The sequence below is a fragment of the Lonchura striata genome, chromosome 15, assembly GCF_046129695.1.
Source record: "Lonchura striata isolate bLonStr1 chromosome 15, bLonStr1.mat, whole genome shotgun sequence".
NCBI lineage: Eukaryota > Metazoa > Chordata > Aves > Passeriformes > Estrildidae > Lonchura > Lonchura striata.
Window position 1 is genome coordinate 16406560 of NC_134617.1, and position 15527 is coordinate 16422086.

Sequence of the window (15527 nt, forward strand, 5' to 3'; positions counted from 1 at the left end):
GAGGGAACGGCTGCAGGGGGAGCTTTGGGATGGACACCATGGAAAGGCTCTTCCCCCAGAGGTGCTGGCACTGCCCAGGCTCCCCAGGGAATGGGCACGGCCCGAGGCTGCCAGAGCTCCAGGAGCCTTTGGGCACAGGGATGCACAGGGGGACTGCTGGGGGGTCTGGGCAGGGACAGGGGCTGGACTGGATGATCCTGGTGGGTCCCTTCAGCTCAGGGTATTCCATAATTCCATGATTCCATGATTCCACAATCCCACCCTTCCATGACCTCCCGCTCCCCTCACAGCCCTTCATGACGTCACCGCCCTTCGCCGTGACGTCACGCCCCGGCGGCACCGCGGGCCCGCTCCCAGCAGCCCCCGCGCACAAGATGGCGGCGCGGGGCGGCGGGCGGTGAGCGCGGGCGGCGGCGGCCGCGGCCGACATGACCTACACGGCCGAGCAGCTGCACGGGGTGCAGCGGTGAGCGCGGCGCGGCCCGCGGGGCACGCAGGGCGGCGGGGAGGGGCAGGGTGGAGCCCGGGAAAGGCGGGGAGCGGGCCCGGGGCGCCCCGGGATAACCCCGTGTGCGCCCGCAGGATCAAGCGGTGCCGGGATTATTACGAGATCCTGGGCGTGAGCCGCGACGCCGGCGAGGAGGAGCTGAAGCGGGCGTACCGCAGGCTGGCCCTCAAGTTCCACCCCGACAAGAACCGCGCGCCCGGAGCCACCGAGGCCTTCAAAGGTGAGGGGCCGGGCGGGGTTACGGACACTGCAGCGTCCTCACGGAGCCCTGCTGCGGCTCGGCAGGGCTCGCATTTCCGTCTGCAAAATGCACGTCTCCCTTAGAAACGATGGGAAATGCATCCCAGGTCTCGCTCCCAGATATTTCTGAGGAGCTTGACAAGGGTCTGGAGGGATAGGATGAGGGGGAATGGCCTCTACGCTGTCAGAGGGTGGGGATGGATGGGATATTAGGAAGAAATTCTTCCCTCTAAGGGTGTTGAGGCCCTGGCCCAGGTTGCCCAGAGAAGCTGTGGCTGCCCCTGGATCCCTGGAAATTTCCAAGGCTAACTTGGATGGCGCTTGGAACAACCTCGTCAAGTGGGAGCTGTCCATGCTGGTGGCAGGGGATTGGAATGAGGTGGTGTTCGTGGTTCCTTCCAACCCAAGCCATTCTGGGATTCCATGATACTGAAGAAGGTTCAGGACTTGGAACTGACACTGCCCATGCAGGAGAATTGGGTGTTTGTCATCAATAACTGCTCCTTGTCAGGAATAAATTTTTATTTTTATATATACGCATGGGAATATGAAATTGAATCCAGTGTGCTGTGTCTGGATTCTCAGTTATGCTGCAGTGTTATTGTCTAAACTCATACATATTTCCCCTCTCTATGCAGCCCAGCACAGGCAAGCCAGTGATTCATTCAGTCTGTTAAAACAAGGAGCTTCTGGAGGGCTCTACTTTATTTGTTTGTGTTTGGGTTGTATTAATCTATGAACTTGTTCTGTCAGAGATCAAAGAAGATGAGCCAAGCAAACCCTTCTGAGTGGTTGGTTGTGAGGTGTGAAATATATGTACCACACAGCTTCAGGAGCATCTCAGCCAGCAGCAAAAACTTGGGATAGCCCTATGCATTTTAATTGGTGCCACAGTTATTAACTTTGTGTTAATTGTCTGTGGGATATGGAGGTGCACTTGGACCAAACTTGCATTTAGCTTGAGCTGATAGAATGCTCCATTCTCACCCAATTTCTTGGCTGAAGTGAACCCTCATGTCAGTTTTACAAATATTTCAAGTCTCCCCATATACTGGGACACTTCTGTGTTTCTCCTGGCATCAGTGACAGCAGGAAGTGGTTTCCATCACAGGTAATGGCAGGGCTGTTACACATCTTCTGTAGAAGTAGCTCAAGCTTTGGTCAAGCATAAATTTCCTAGGCTTGTTTGGGCTTTTTTTGCTGCTCCACTTCCAAAAGTGTGAGCTCTGGGAATGTAACAGTGGTTTTAATTCCCCCTCCAGCAATAGGCAATGCCTTTGCAGTTCTGAGCAACCCTGAGAAACGGCTCCGCTACGATGAACTCGGGAGTGACCACGAGCATGTCAGCACTGGCCAGGCCAGGCACTACAACTACTACACAGAATTCGAAGCAGACATCACACCAGAAGAAATATTCAATGTGTTTTTTGGTGGGCACTTCCCTACAGGTCAGTACCTGGCTGCAGTGGTTTCAAAGGGCACTGGACTGATTAACCCTGAGGTTGAGCTGGGCCAGGGCAGGGCCAGGCTGGATTCTGGGAGAAGTTTCTTCCCCCAGAGGTGCTGGCACTGCCCAGGCTCCCAGGCAATGGACAAAGCCCCGAGGCTGCCAGAGCTCCAGGAGCCTTTGGACAGGGATGCCCAGGGAGGATTGCTGGGGGGTCTGGGCAGGGACAGGGGTTGGATGATCCTTGGGAGTCCCTTCCAACTCAGCACATTCTGTGATTCCATAAACCACGAGGGAGTTCAGCTTCCCTTGGTACCGCTCAAGGGAGTTGATACATCTGAAAAGGGCAGAAACCTTTCCACATTTGATTTCTGCCTTTGTTTTATTCCCTGCATCATCTGAAGCCAGTAATGGTATGGGAGGTAACACAGGATGTGAATGAGAGGGGATCACAGTTGTTTTCCATGTTGGTTGGACTCAGTGACCTCAGAGGTCTTTTCCAGCATGAACAGTTCCATGCCTGGGTTGTACTTGTGGCATCTGACAGCATTCCAGGCCCAGCTCCTGGAGCTATGGTCTCAGGGGAAGCAGGAGCTCCTGTGCCTCACAGCAGCCTGTGCTGTAAAGGAAATACAGCCTGGGAGCTCAGCAAGTGCTGCCTGCCAGGAAGGGAGCCAGGATCCAGGGGCTGTGGTGCAGGATCCAGGGGCTGTGCAGGATCAGTGACACAGCAGTGGGAGCTGTACCTGGAGCAGCTCTGTGCATGTCTCAGCCCAGCCTTGACATTTGTATTTGTAGGAAAAATAGAAAAATCCTGCAAGATCAGTGGATTAAAAGGAAATCTGAAGGTTATGAGGTTTTCCTGGCAGCATCTAAAGAATTGCTTTAGCACTCCTGGGAACTTTTCACCTCCAAGGTGTCACAAAAAGTGAGGTACACACCACTTACTACAGCCTGAAGACACACAGATGAGTAGTTACTTATTAAAGCTTGCTGTGAGTGGTGCATCTTGCAGCTAAGGGGACCTCGGATCTCAGACTTGCACCAGTGGATGTGCAAAGCCAACCCCAGCATGGTGTAATTCCAGCTGGGGTCTGCAAGTTTCCATCTCTGACTGTGCAAGGAGGTGCACCTGGATGTGCCCTGTGTGGGACATCACCCTCGTGGAATGGGCCTGTGGAGGACAGGAGTGCTTGGAGTTGAGAACAGGAAATTGTGGAGCTGTGGGAGGATTTGGGTATGGGGTGTGGCAGGTTTATCAGGGAGACTGGCATGAAGGAGAAAATGGGAATTTTTGGCAAAGCAGCAAAGAGTAAGAAAACAAAAATATAATTTTGTAGTAGTGGGTGTTGGTAGTAAGCAAGAGTTTCCTCACTGGCTTTTGAGGGCAGGTTTATGGCTGTTTAACTGAGCTGTTTTCCTCTATGGCTATTCCATGGAAAAATCGTTAAATTTAAAATGTTAAATGTGATAAAACTCAAAGGAGACTCCACTTGACTCAGAGTGTTGCAGTGGTAATGAAGAGAGGCTACAAGTTCTTGGCATAAAAAATAAATGCATATGGAACAAAAGAAACTGCTGCCAGAAATCCTTTTTCTAGGCACCCCTATAAAAGCCATTCTTCTTTTCCCACGTTGGCTGCTTCTTTTCACATCTTGATTGTGAGAACCCCGGCCTTGCTCTGGGGTCTCATGTGGTGGTGAAATTCCTCCTCCAACCCGTGCTTCCAAAGAAAAACTCCACAGGCTTTGGCTGTTCGGTCTCAAGGCAGTTTATTGCTAGTTATCTAACAGATTATGTTCTTGGACTGCAGCTATTTGATCAGTGGCCTGTATAGAGGCACACACACACCCTGACATCCTCTCTATCTGCTGTCTTCTTCGTCTCTCCCCCTCCGCCCAGGGCTGCTGCTATCTTTTATATGATATATTACGTATTACATGTTTACAATTATTCCCCAATACCTACTACCTACGTTGCCAAGTGTTTTTCTACCCTAAACCAATCTGTGAGTGCCAACATCACCAAGAACATGGAGGTAAGGAAAAAGAAGGAGGAAGAACAGGATCAGCCCACTTTCCACCATCTTAGAACTTCTGACCCCCATGTACAAAGTGAAAACCCCCCTGTACAAGTGTTAAAACCCCCCTGTACAATACTAAAAAAATTTCCCCTCTACTTTGTAATTACTTATACTATACTATCTAACCTTTTGTGACTGCTTGTTCCACCTCCAAAGTTGGTAATTCATTCCATGGCTCAAACTCAAAATCACAGCTGTTTCCAGCTGTCTGCCAGGGTCTAGAATGCTTCCGACCAAGGCCTGGAACCTCTAAAAATGTCTGAGAGACATTTTGAGTTCCCACACTTGATAAAATCCTGTCTGAGCAATATTGAAGGATAGAAATAAACTTTTTGTTTTTTTTTTTCCCTAAAAGAAACTTTCCTCGTTGGAGCCAGCCTGGCTTGGCTCACTGTTTGAGCTCTGACTGCACACATGCCTGGAGCTTGGAAAATCCTTGAACAAGCAGTGGAACTGAGATTTTGACACAATAGCAGAGGTCACCTTTGCCCAGGTTTCTTGCAGAATTCTTTGGGAAACTCAGAAAAAGGACAGGATAAGAGTATAAAATAATATGACATCTTTCCCAGGGCTTAAAAATAGTTTTGCATTTCTGTTGTGATGATAAGCCACAGATTTCAATTCTCTAACACAAAGATATTCTGAATTTCAAAAGAGGAGAGTACAGCTATTATTAAGTTATTCATATGGTGATAAAATCAGATCCTGAGCTTCAAATTGAAGCAGCAGATGCAATTCTTCCCTCATTTTAGATTTTTTAAAAATAAATCAACTGCATTCTGTGTGCAAGAAGGAAAATCCTGAATTGTTCTCCTTTTTACTCTTCTTAAATTCTCTTTCTTTATTATAAAATAATTAAGTGAAATTATTAATAGCTTGAAGGCAAAGGAATTAGAAATGAGAGTAGAAGACCACATTCAGTAATTATGGGAGACCATAATTCACAGCCTGAGCCTGGTGAAGCAAATTCATTTTCCTGCCACAGCTTTGCAAGTGAATGTGACACGAACAGCATTAAAATATGAGATACAATCATACAAATCAGAACATGTTTCTGCAGCTTGATTTAAATTAAGATGGATTGGAGCACACTACAATTTCTCTGGTAGGCTTTTTGGAATAACATTGTGGTGGTGTTTAATTCTGAGCTGGTTTGTGCTTTTTCCTCTGAGGTCTCCCAGCTGTAATTCAGGCTGTGGAGTATAATCCTGGCTAATTCAATAGAAGCTGAGGAATCCAGGTGAGTACCAGCAGCTGGGTGAGACATGAGTCTGTCCTGGTTTCTTTGCAGGGAATATCCACATGTTCTCCAATGTAGCCAGAGATGCTCACTATTACCCACGGAGGCACCGGGCCGAGAGGGCGTGGACACAGGAGCCAGAGGAGGAGGAACACAGGCCACAGGTAGCCAGGAGAAGAGATCTCCTCAGCTTAAATATTTAAACATCTCAGCAGGGTGAGGGATCCTCTTCCAAAGCCAGGACAGACCATCCCATGCTTGGATGTTTAGCTTCAAGGGCCACAGCCACAGTGGATGTTTTCTTTCTCAGTGGATTGGCTTTTATTAACCACTGCTGTAAAGATCCATTGTATTTATAGCCTCTCCAGTTTCTGTCACTGAGGGTTTGGCTGCTGCTTGCTTTTTACAAGCTCCAGTGCTTGGTAATCCAACAACGATTCCAAATGGGAAACTGGTGATGGATGTGGAAGCAGTGGCTTGTCCTCAAGGTGTATTTAATCCTTCAGTAAATGTGCACCCAGGGGCTGCACAGGCCTCTTCCAGCTGGGGACAGGGTGGGCCTGGGACACATTTCTGCCAGCTGAGACTTCCAGATGAGACACAAGGTGTCCTTTGTTGTCAGTGCACATACACACCTGCCACCTGCCTTGGCAAGATCTTCCTCTGGAGACAGTCTGTTAACCTCTAGGGATCATTCTCCAAGGAAAATGAGTTTTGCCTTGTGAGTCTTAGGCTCAGGGAAAAAGCCTGGTACAGCTGACAGACAGCTAAGCTGGGGGAAGTGAATCCAGCTCTTCGTTTCAGGAAAGACACTTGAGGGGCTGGAGTGTGTCCAGGGAATTATACAGAGCTGGGAAAGGGCTGGAGCCCCAGGAGAGGCTGAGGGAGCTGGGAAGGGGCTGGAGCCCCAGGAGAGGCTGAGGGAGCTGGGAAGGGGCTGGAGCCCCAGGAGAGGCTGAGGGAGCTGGGAAGGGGCTCAGCCTGGAGCAAAGGAGGCTCAGGGGGGACCTTGTGGCTCTGCACAGCTCCTGACAGGAGGGGACAGCCGGGGGGTCGGGCTCTGCCCCAGGGAACAGGGACAGGAGGAGAGGGAACGGCCTCAGGCTGGGCCAGGGCAGGCTCAGGGTGGGCAGCAGCAGGAATTTCCCCATGGAAAGGGGGCTCAGGCATTGGGAGGAGCTGCTCAGGGAGGTTTGGAGTGCCCATCCCTGGAGGTGTTCTGCATAGAACTGGAGGTGGCACCGAGTTCTCTAGGCTGGGGACAAGGTGGGAATCGGGCACAGCTGAGACTCCATGGTCTGGGAGAGCTTTTCCAACCTCAGAGATCCTGGGATCCTGTGAACCCTACCTGCTGCTGCATCAGGAATCCTTGTTGCTGTCCCGAGGCAGAGGGCTCTGAGCCTAGATGACTGCATATTATATTTTCCTCTGCATAATAAAAGGCATTTTAGAAGACAGTTTAGAAAGAAATGGAAGAGCAGAAGGAAAGATCAGTGTTTTCTCTTTGACAGTGTTTCCACTCTTTGTTCTGCTAAATGAATCTAATCAAAAGCCCCAGTGCTTGCATCCTGTCTGAAGTTACACTGCATGGGAACTCTTAACCCTTCACTGCCCAGACATTAAATGCAGGGCTTGGGCAGAGACTGAAATCTTTACAATGGAGAACAAATTCAGAGGCTGCAGGAAAGCCGTAGCCACACAGGGATTGCAGGGTGCTGCTGCAGGCTGGATTGGACACTGACAGGTACAGTAGTGCAGTGGGTGCTGTGAAAAAAGGGGCAGAGGAAAAGATCATGGAAAGACAATTGTGTTCAAGAGTGTTCTGATATTATTAATAAAGGTTATTTAGAAATTACAATGTCTTCCCTCTCAAAATCCCAAAGTACTTCCTCTTTTTTTCTTCAGAGTTTACATGTAACACGTTGTTGATCTGTGACTGATAGCCTGGCTTCTGTGAACAGATGCTTTTTCCATCTCTGTATTTTCTTAACTGCTAATCTTTGTACTTTTCAGAATTCATATTCTGCATTTATCCAGTTGATGCCAGTTTTCATCATCATAATAGTGTCAGTTATAACCCAGCTGATGGCCACCAACCCACCCTACAGCTTATTCTACAAATCGTAAGTCCTTTAAAACCACATTTTTCTGCTGCTACTGTTTGCAGTATGGAGGCAGATGGAAGTTTGGTTTGAAAGCAAAATGCATGTTAATGTTCTGCACTTTATAGGAAATTACCAGATTGTAAATAAGGAAGTACCAACAGCCTGCACTGGTGAGTTCTGAGCACTGTGAAGTTACCTGTGGGGTGCTGAACTGTGAGGGTCAGAATCCTTCCTCAGCTGGCCTGGAATGGTTTTGCACAGTGATACAGGATGGGGAGTGTGGATGTAGATCAGCCTCTCATCTGACCAACACCCAGAATCTATGGACCACCCTTGAGGTTCGAAAGCAACTAAAAAATGAATCCTGTGGTTTGCAGTATAAATCTAAGTTTTTTCTGGAGCATGAATTCCACTGGAAGCTCAACAAATCGTTAAAGCCTTGAAATGCCCTGGTTTAACCTCTCTAGAGAAGCAGGGCCCTGGGGGCTGGCAGGCTCTGGGAGCAGAAGGACCCCACCAGAGCTGCTATGCTGGGAGCTGGCAGGGCAGAGGAAAACCCACATGCTGCTCTCAGCTTCCAGGGCTGGAGCAGGGAAAGAGCTGTCCTGGGCTGGCCCTTCTGAGAGAGAGGAGTGGGATTGGCAGGTTTGGGGCAACCAGCAGAGTGCTCCAAATAGTCCCCTTGTTCCCTTCTAGGAGTAAAACTGCTCAGGTCCAGCCTTCCCCTCCTCTCCTCTGCCAGAGCAGCCCAACACCCCTCATCGTTTTACCACATGATGTCATTGGGGCCCACAGTAAAGGACAGGAGGGTGGATGTTTTTTAGGGTGGGTGTTTTTTTTCCCAGGGAGTGTTTTTGCTATCTGCCAGTCCCATGTGAAACCTCCCACGCTGCCCCCACAGCAGCTGAGCTGCTTTTCTTCTCTATCTCCTTTTCTGCTGGTGATGGGAGATAGGCCTGAGCCTGGTTCAGAGTTAGGCTGTTTATCTAGATCTCAGACTTAAAACACTGAACAGCCTAAAAAGTAAAATAAACTGGGGACACCACTGAGACACAGAGAGAAGAAAAAGAGGAGTCCAGGAAAAAGGGGAAAACAGGATTCTTTTGAGTGTAACCTTGTGTTTTGGCTGCCAGCCTCTCTCTGTGGGCAGTGATCTGAGCAGAGGCCTTGCATATCTGGTCAGATAAGGAAATTCACTCCAGGACTGTGGTTTAACCCAGTGACTCTGCCAGAGGGGTAATTCTTCCTACAGGGTATTTTCCAGCCTGTCCTCCTCACTTTGCTTACTTACTATTATAAAACCCTGAAGAAAAGTGTAATTAGAATCCCCCCCTGCTAAGTTTTATTTCTACTAAAGGATCCAAAAAATGGGAAAATCCAGATCCAGCTGCATTGTACCCTAAGTTTTTATAGACTGGGATATTTTCCTGTGGTTGTAGCAGGAGGGTGGATTCTGTTTGTACTGCACAGCTTGCTGTCCCTGAGATTGTAATTTCTTGACCGGATGGTTGAGGGAGCCATAATCCTGCAGAAATTAACTGTACAAACATTTCTGTAAATGTTTTCCTCTGAAAATGCTAATATGGAGAAATAGCCCTTGATTTTTTGAGGTCTGAACTGCTGAAGCATCTGACTTCTCCCTGCTGCTCCGACAGGTCCATAGGCCACGTTGTCAGCAGAGAAACGGAGAATTTGCAGGTGCCTTACTACGTTGATAAAAACTTTGAAAAGAATTATCAAGGAGCAGAACTTCAAGAGCTTGAGAAAACAGTTGAGAAAGATTACATAGACTATATTCAGACCAGCTGCTGGAAGGAGAAACAGCAAAGTAAGTTATTTCTGTCCCAGGGGTGTTTCAGGGGCTGGAGGGTGTCTGTGCTTCACAAAGCTCTGCTGGTTTTAGCCTCAGTTTCCAGTCCTTGTAACACATCAGCCCTGCACTGGTTTAAGGTGTCTCACATCTGCTCTTAACACTGAATCTGCTATTCTTGAGATCTGTCAAAATCCATTTTAAGTGATTCTGAGAGATGAGTGGAAAGTGGTCTTCACCATTTGAGACACTTTTTTCCGCTCAGGTTTTATGCTTGAATAACCCTTAGTGATGTTTTAAACATACAACCTACCACATTTATCTAGCCCTGACAGATTGCTAGGCTGGAAGAGATCTTGAGACATCACCTATTCCATGTTTCCTGTGCTGGAGAAGAATTACTTTTGCTTTGACTGGCTCCACAAGAAGTTTCTGTAACTTTTTTCTTAAAATTTCGCCAGGAGAGTCCAGAGTGTGTCCAGGTGCTCTTGGCTCCCTTGCAGTGGGCTGTGTTGCTGGTATCAGTTTTCAAAGCATGCTTCTGTGGTTTGGGTGTTATTTGCATTTTCTATCTTTAGCTGAGTTGGAGATCATGTTTTTCACAATTTTCAAGTCTTTCAAAAAAAAGGAAGAATACAGATGTGAGCATTCAAAATCGTTATTCTCACTCTGCCCTGAGTGGATCAGTAGCACAAATTAAAGGCACGTTAACTCCATATTTTATTGCTTGTTAATTGCTACTAATCTGGTTTGTTGAAGAGACAGCAAGTTCCTGCTGTTTGCAGAATGGTAAGAAATAGCAGAAGTCAAATCACAAGGAGTAGCTTAGGCTAGGATGTTGTGACTGGTTTTATTCACTGATTATTCACCTAAAGAGCTCATCACCTTCAAATGAGTCAACACTGAGTAGTGCTGTGTGTAAAGGAAGTTGGAACAAGTTGTGTGAATATACAGTAGCAGCAGACAAGCTGCTTTTACACACTGCTGGGGGTTTTTAATTGCTCTGTGCAGAAGTCCTCAGCACACTACTAAAAAGTGCCTTTGCACTTGTTTTCAGTTTCTTTACCAATTTATCTAAAGAAGGCTCATTTAATCTTAAAGGAGAGGTAACAGTAGTGTTGCTGACTCCAGGCTCTTTACAGGTGTTTGATGGGAAGGCTTGTTTTGGCTTACTTTATATAAAAGTTACAAACCCTGCTTTTAAAGAGAAATAAAAAGGTTCTGAAGGCTCTGAAGTTAAAAAGGAAAAGAACATGTAGTATAAGACCATAAAAGCCCTGAAGTTTTTGGTGTGTTTGATTTGTGGACTTTGAGTGTCTGTGGCAGGAGCAGCCCCCAGGGATGATGTGGGTGTTCATACTCATAAATGTACGCTTGCTAAAGGGGAGAGTTTATTTCTTACAGAAAAATCTCTTTAGTTGACCTGGTGCAACTGCAAGTCACCACATTGTCTCTTTCACAGGGAGGTGGAGCTGAGGAGAGCCCAGCCCCAAAGAGGGGACAGGGTTTGTGAGTCTGAGAGAGACCCAGGAGTCAGAGAGGGGAGATGATCCAGCCTGGAATGCCAAGTGCCTGCCAAGCCGTGCTCCTCCAGAGCTTTGTGCACTCAGGGGTTGTGTTAGTCAGCAGCTGCAAATACATTCACAGCAGCCACAGTTAGCATAGCCTGAGGCCACTGCTGTCGTTAAAAACTCACCACTTTCAGAGTGCTTCCCATGCTGGCCCAGAGCTGAGACTGGGTTGACCTTAGGACAGTAATGTTTGTAAAAATAAACTCTGAATACAGGATGGAGTGCTGGGGAAATGTTCTGCAGATGCTGAGGCAGTTCTTAGTCAGCTGTTGCTGCACAGTGTTAGTCCCTTAATCCTTGCTGAAGTGTTGGACTTGATGTGATGAGCTTTTTGTCAGTTGAATGTCTATTTATAGTACATTCGTTGTGTTTACCGAGGGCACGTTTCCCTTGAGCACCAGCAAAACAGACAGAGATGAGTAGTTCAGAGGAACAGCTTGGATTTTAAAGTCCTTGATTTTAAGACTTGAAAAGCATTACCTGGTGTCCAACAACATTAAGGAAAACCTTTAAAATAATGGATTGGTTGTACATTGTTCAGCCAGTCAGTTTTACAGTGCTGCAGCAGACTCTCAACAGAGCAGTGTGTGAAAGTTGGGTGTGCTGTGGGTTTGGGTCTTCTGAAATCTGGGGCACAGTTAAGTTCAAAAAGCACATACCAGGTTTTACAGGAGATGGTTCAGCTGGGATGGCTCATTTGTAAAGTGAGGCTATGTAGAGCTCAGGGTCACAAAAAGGCAACTGAAAACCAAATCAGGATAAGTATCACAGAATCATGGAATGGTTTGGGTTGGAAAGGGCCTTGAAGTTCATCCAGTTCCACCCCCTGCCATGTGCCATGGGCAGGGATACCTCCACTGTCCCAGGCTGTTGCGAGCCCTGTCCAGCCTGGCCTTGGGCATTTACAGGGATCCAGGGGCAGGCACAGCTGCTCTGGGCACCATGTGCCAGGGCCTGCCCACCCTCCCAGGGAGGAATTTCTTCTGTATATCCAGTGTAAATATAGTTGGAATTCAATATTTTAGAACCTCCTTGAAGAAATGGCTTCAGAAGAACTACTCTGTAACAGATTGAAACCCACAAGGAGTGAATGTGATGGAATGAACACTGTCAAAAGTGCAGGGAATAATTTTCCTCAATTGGATAAGTGTAAACTGAGATTCTCCACTGCACAACTCCAGGGACTCTGGGCTCAGGGACAATTACCTGAGCCTGTTTTTTACTTGAGGCTTGACAAGGCTGTGCCCAGCACTGCTTGAGTGGCATTTTGGTTATAAACCTGTAAATGGATTCCTGCTCTAAAATGAGCTGTTCCTGCCTGTCAGTTTGTGAAGCTTTTCAGTGAGTGAGAGGAGGGTTAAATGGCTTTAAATTTCAGTGGGGCAGGGACAGAGGACGTAAGGCATGAAAGGATCTATTGAAGTTCTTTCCACTCTGAATAATTTTGTAAAATGAGGGGCTTGTAAGGTGTATAAAAGCTCTTTGAAAAATTGAGTGTCATCAGGTAGCCTGTGCTTACGGAGATGTTGACCTTTTCAGAAGTAAATTACTGCTGTTCTCGGTGCATCTAATCCTGCAGCCAAATTATTCTGCAGGGAGAAACCTATATTAAGACTTCCTCAGCTAATCAGCAAAAGAAACTTCTCTGAATTACTGTGAGCAAATAATTTAAACAATGGGATTATTTCAGTTTTGTGTGGCTTTTGAGAAGAAGGGGAACAAAATGCAAAGTATATTTGAGATTGTTAATGAAAGGGCAGGGAGGCCTTTCAGACGAGTCCCTTGGGTAGCTGTTCACCTCCCTGGCTTCAATACTCACCAAAATTAAAATTCAAAAGCCATAAGGATAACAAAGCACTTAAAAACAGTTCTTTAAAGGAGGCTCAGGACTTCATCCTAATACATCTTTTTTTTCATCTTTCAGAGTCTGATTTGTCCAATTTGGCCAAGCTCTACAGAGATGAGCGGTTAAAACAGAAAGCAGAGTCCCTGAAACTTGAGCACTGTGAGAAGCTCTCCAGTCTGATTGGGATGCATAAAGGGGGCTGACCAGGACGCACAAGTTCCATACTTTTATTTATTGTTGTTTTAACTTATGTTTTTATTTTCCTCCCTGTGAAAAGGAAGGAGTCTGTTGTACAGAGTCTGGATATTGGAGTCCTTCTGCAGGCGGTGCAGAGAGGGGCTGGCACGAGCTGCAGGGCTGCTGTTTGCTGTAATATATCCTGTACATTAGATTTGGTTCTTAGGACCAGTGGCACTTTGTAAATTCATTCCCCAGGACACGCTCTGAGCTCAGACCCCAGCTGCGTGGGGGGTTTGTCTGCCGTCCAAGCTGTGAGTGCTTCCCAGGAGAGCAGGCTCCTCTCTGCTTCCCGTGTTTCCTGTGGATCTGCAGCTCTGCATCCCCAGACAGCGCTGTGCTCGGGGCTGGGTGTCACCTCCCCCTGTCCCTCCGGGCTGTGCCACAGAGCTGGGGTGGTTGCAGGGCAGGAGGGACAGTCCCTGCCTGAGGGGAGCCCCTGAGCACATTCCCAGCTCTCCCGCTGTCCCAGGGATCAGCTCAGTGCTGCTCCAAGGCAGGGCTGTGCCCATCCTGACACCAGCATGGGAGTCTGGGAATTGCACCCATTCCAGTGTCTGCCAGACTGCTGGGAAAGCAGAACTGTGGTCATTCCCTCCTCTGTTTCCAGTGGCATATTTTGAAGATGGTTGTTCCATTCTGGTTTTTATCTGCACATTCCCCCAGCTCTCCCAGGATCCTGCAGTTTCTGGTACAGTTCTCATGTAGCATATTTTTACTCTGTTGAGCAGCTATGAATGTTTCACTATAGACATGATATTGCAAAGAAAAAGATCCATGTGGCAATGTCCTGTTTTTTCTTCATCCTCCTTCACACAGCCAGGCCTTGAAGGGCAGGTTGATGCTGGGTGTTAGACCGGTGTTGCTCCAGTTGAGGCTGGTGTGTGCCCTGCATGGAATGAGCTGCTCTTCCAGGGAATTCCTGCCCGGGGTGGAGGCTCAGAGCAGCACTGCTCCCCTCTGACCTGGGAATGGGAGTCACTGACACCTGAGCAAGGCTCTGCTGTTGCCACATGCCTGAAACTCGAGTCACACAGGATGCACAGGTGGCCTTGGCTGAAACCTAAGGAGTAAACGCTCAAAAGCTTGGGAAAGTGCCAGGATTAAACCTGCCTTTAAAGCTCAGACTGTCCATGTGCTGGGCACTGGTGCAGTTGTGTAGGAGTCCCACTGGATGGAACTGGGAATGTTGGTGCCACAGCGTGTCCCCTCCATGTCCCTGTCCCATCCATACAGCCCTGGGAGGTTTGGCAGGAAAGGAAGCTGAGAAAAAAGCTCTTTTCTGGGGTGTGCATGAGGATGAGGGGTTGGTTTGAGGCCTGGTGCTTCTGCACACAAGTCCTAAACATCCCAGCCAGGGGCAACAGCAATGGTGTGGTCAGATGTCATAAAAAGGAAAAAAAAAATTACGCAGTGACTTCCTAAATTGCATTTTTATGCCCCATATGTAGGAAGCCTTGTAGGAATGTGGGGGAGTTGAGTAGAATTTTTGAGGCACTTGGAACAGGAAAAGCACTGGTTGAAAGGGCATTTTGATGGGGTTGGTGTGGAACATTTGCAGTGCCAGGGTTTAAGGGCAGGAATGGTGGCTGGCACAGCAGGCAGCTTTAATTCTGATATTTCCCACTTTTGAGCACATGAGTGTACAAAAAGTGAAAATAATGTTGCTTTTTATATATGAAATAGCTTGTAGAATATATTATAAATCTATTTAAGTGGTTGGACTTCGTTCCAGGGTTGGGATCTTCATTCCTGTAGAGGGATGCAGGTAGGGGGACCAAATCCAGTGACTTCCCGGACTCACAGTGTCCTGCACGGAGCTTGAACTCCTCCACAGCATTTTGCACTGAAACCAGATTGTACCTTTCATCCAAAGACCTCGAGTACTTGATGGAGACCTCCTGTGGGAAGCACAATCAGCTAGGAAACGCAGGAGGGAGGTAAAAACATCCCCAAAAGCAATAAGTGTTTTGTTCCTAAGCAGGGTCAGGGTGCTGGTCCTGGGGTGTGCTGTGAGGGAGGGCGTGTGGCTCGGGAGCTCTGCGGTGACAAACAGGACAAGTTGTGTTTGTTGGGTGCTCCGCAGGCAAAGGGAGAATCCTCTGGAGCCCCTGATGCAGGGATGCATCGCTGTCCTTCTCCAGAGGGTCCCTGGGGTTCTTTGTGGGGCTCTGACAGAGGAGAGGGTGTTCCTGGGTGCACCAAGCACTCGCACACGGGTTTGTGTGTGTGTATACTTATTTATTTTTAAATAAAGACGTGACATCGCTGTGCCTGTCCGTGGCGGTCTGAGCCTGGCACCGGGGCTGGGAGCGAGCCCTCCCGTGTGCGAGGGGCCGAGGCGGGGTCTGGGCGGGTCTGGGCGGGGCCCGCCCCGCGGCCTGGCGGGAACGGGACCCGGGAGCGGGGACGGGACCGGGATTGGGAACGGGACACGGGA

At 48.1% G+C, this 15527-nt stretch overlaps 1 protein-coding gene across 3 annotated transcripts; it reads left to right on the forward strand.

Moving 5' to 3' along the window:
• Positions 1 to 352: 352 nt before the first annotated feature.
• Positions 353 to 15356, forward strand: DNAJC18 (DnaJ heat shock protein family (Hsp40) member C18). 3 transcript variants are annotated; one of them, XM_021543107.3, is made up of 7 exons: positions 353 to 466; positions 583 to 728; positions 2011 to 2196; positions 5570 to 5682; positions 7532 to 7641; positions 9279 to 9451; positions 12929 to 15356. In XM_021543107.3, exons 1-7 carry the CDS (start codon positions 429 to 431, stop codon positions 13051 to 13053), a joined length of 891 nt encoding a protein of 296 aa, XP_021398782.3. In that variant the 5' UTR covers positions 353 to 428; the 3' UTR covers positions 13054 to 15356. The 3 variants fall into 3 exon arrangements, with proteins under 3 accessions (XP_021398782.3, XP_077642844.1, XP_077642843.1); XM_077786718.1 differs by lacking the exon at positions 12929 to 15356 and adding an exon at positions 10896 to 11425; XM_077786717.1 differs by lacking the exon at positions 12929 to 15356 and having other exon boundaries at positions 9279 to 10149.
• Positions 15357 to 15527: the final 171 nt, after the last annotated feature.

Excerpts from the sequence above, each read along its gene's own strand:
- DNAJC18 (XM_077786717.1), top strand. The coding sequence starts at position 429 with ATGACCTACACGGCCGAGCAGCTGCACGGGGTGCAGCG. Across the intron at positions 5,683-7,531 it reads AGGAGGAACACAGGCCACAG|AATTCATATTCTGCATTTAT; the intron begins GTAGCCAGGAGA and ends TGTACTTTTCAG. Across the intron at positions 7,642-9,278 it reads TACAGCTTATTCTACAAATC|GTCCATAGGCCACGTTGTCA; the intron begins GTAAGTCCTTTA and ends CTGCTCCGACAG.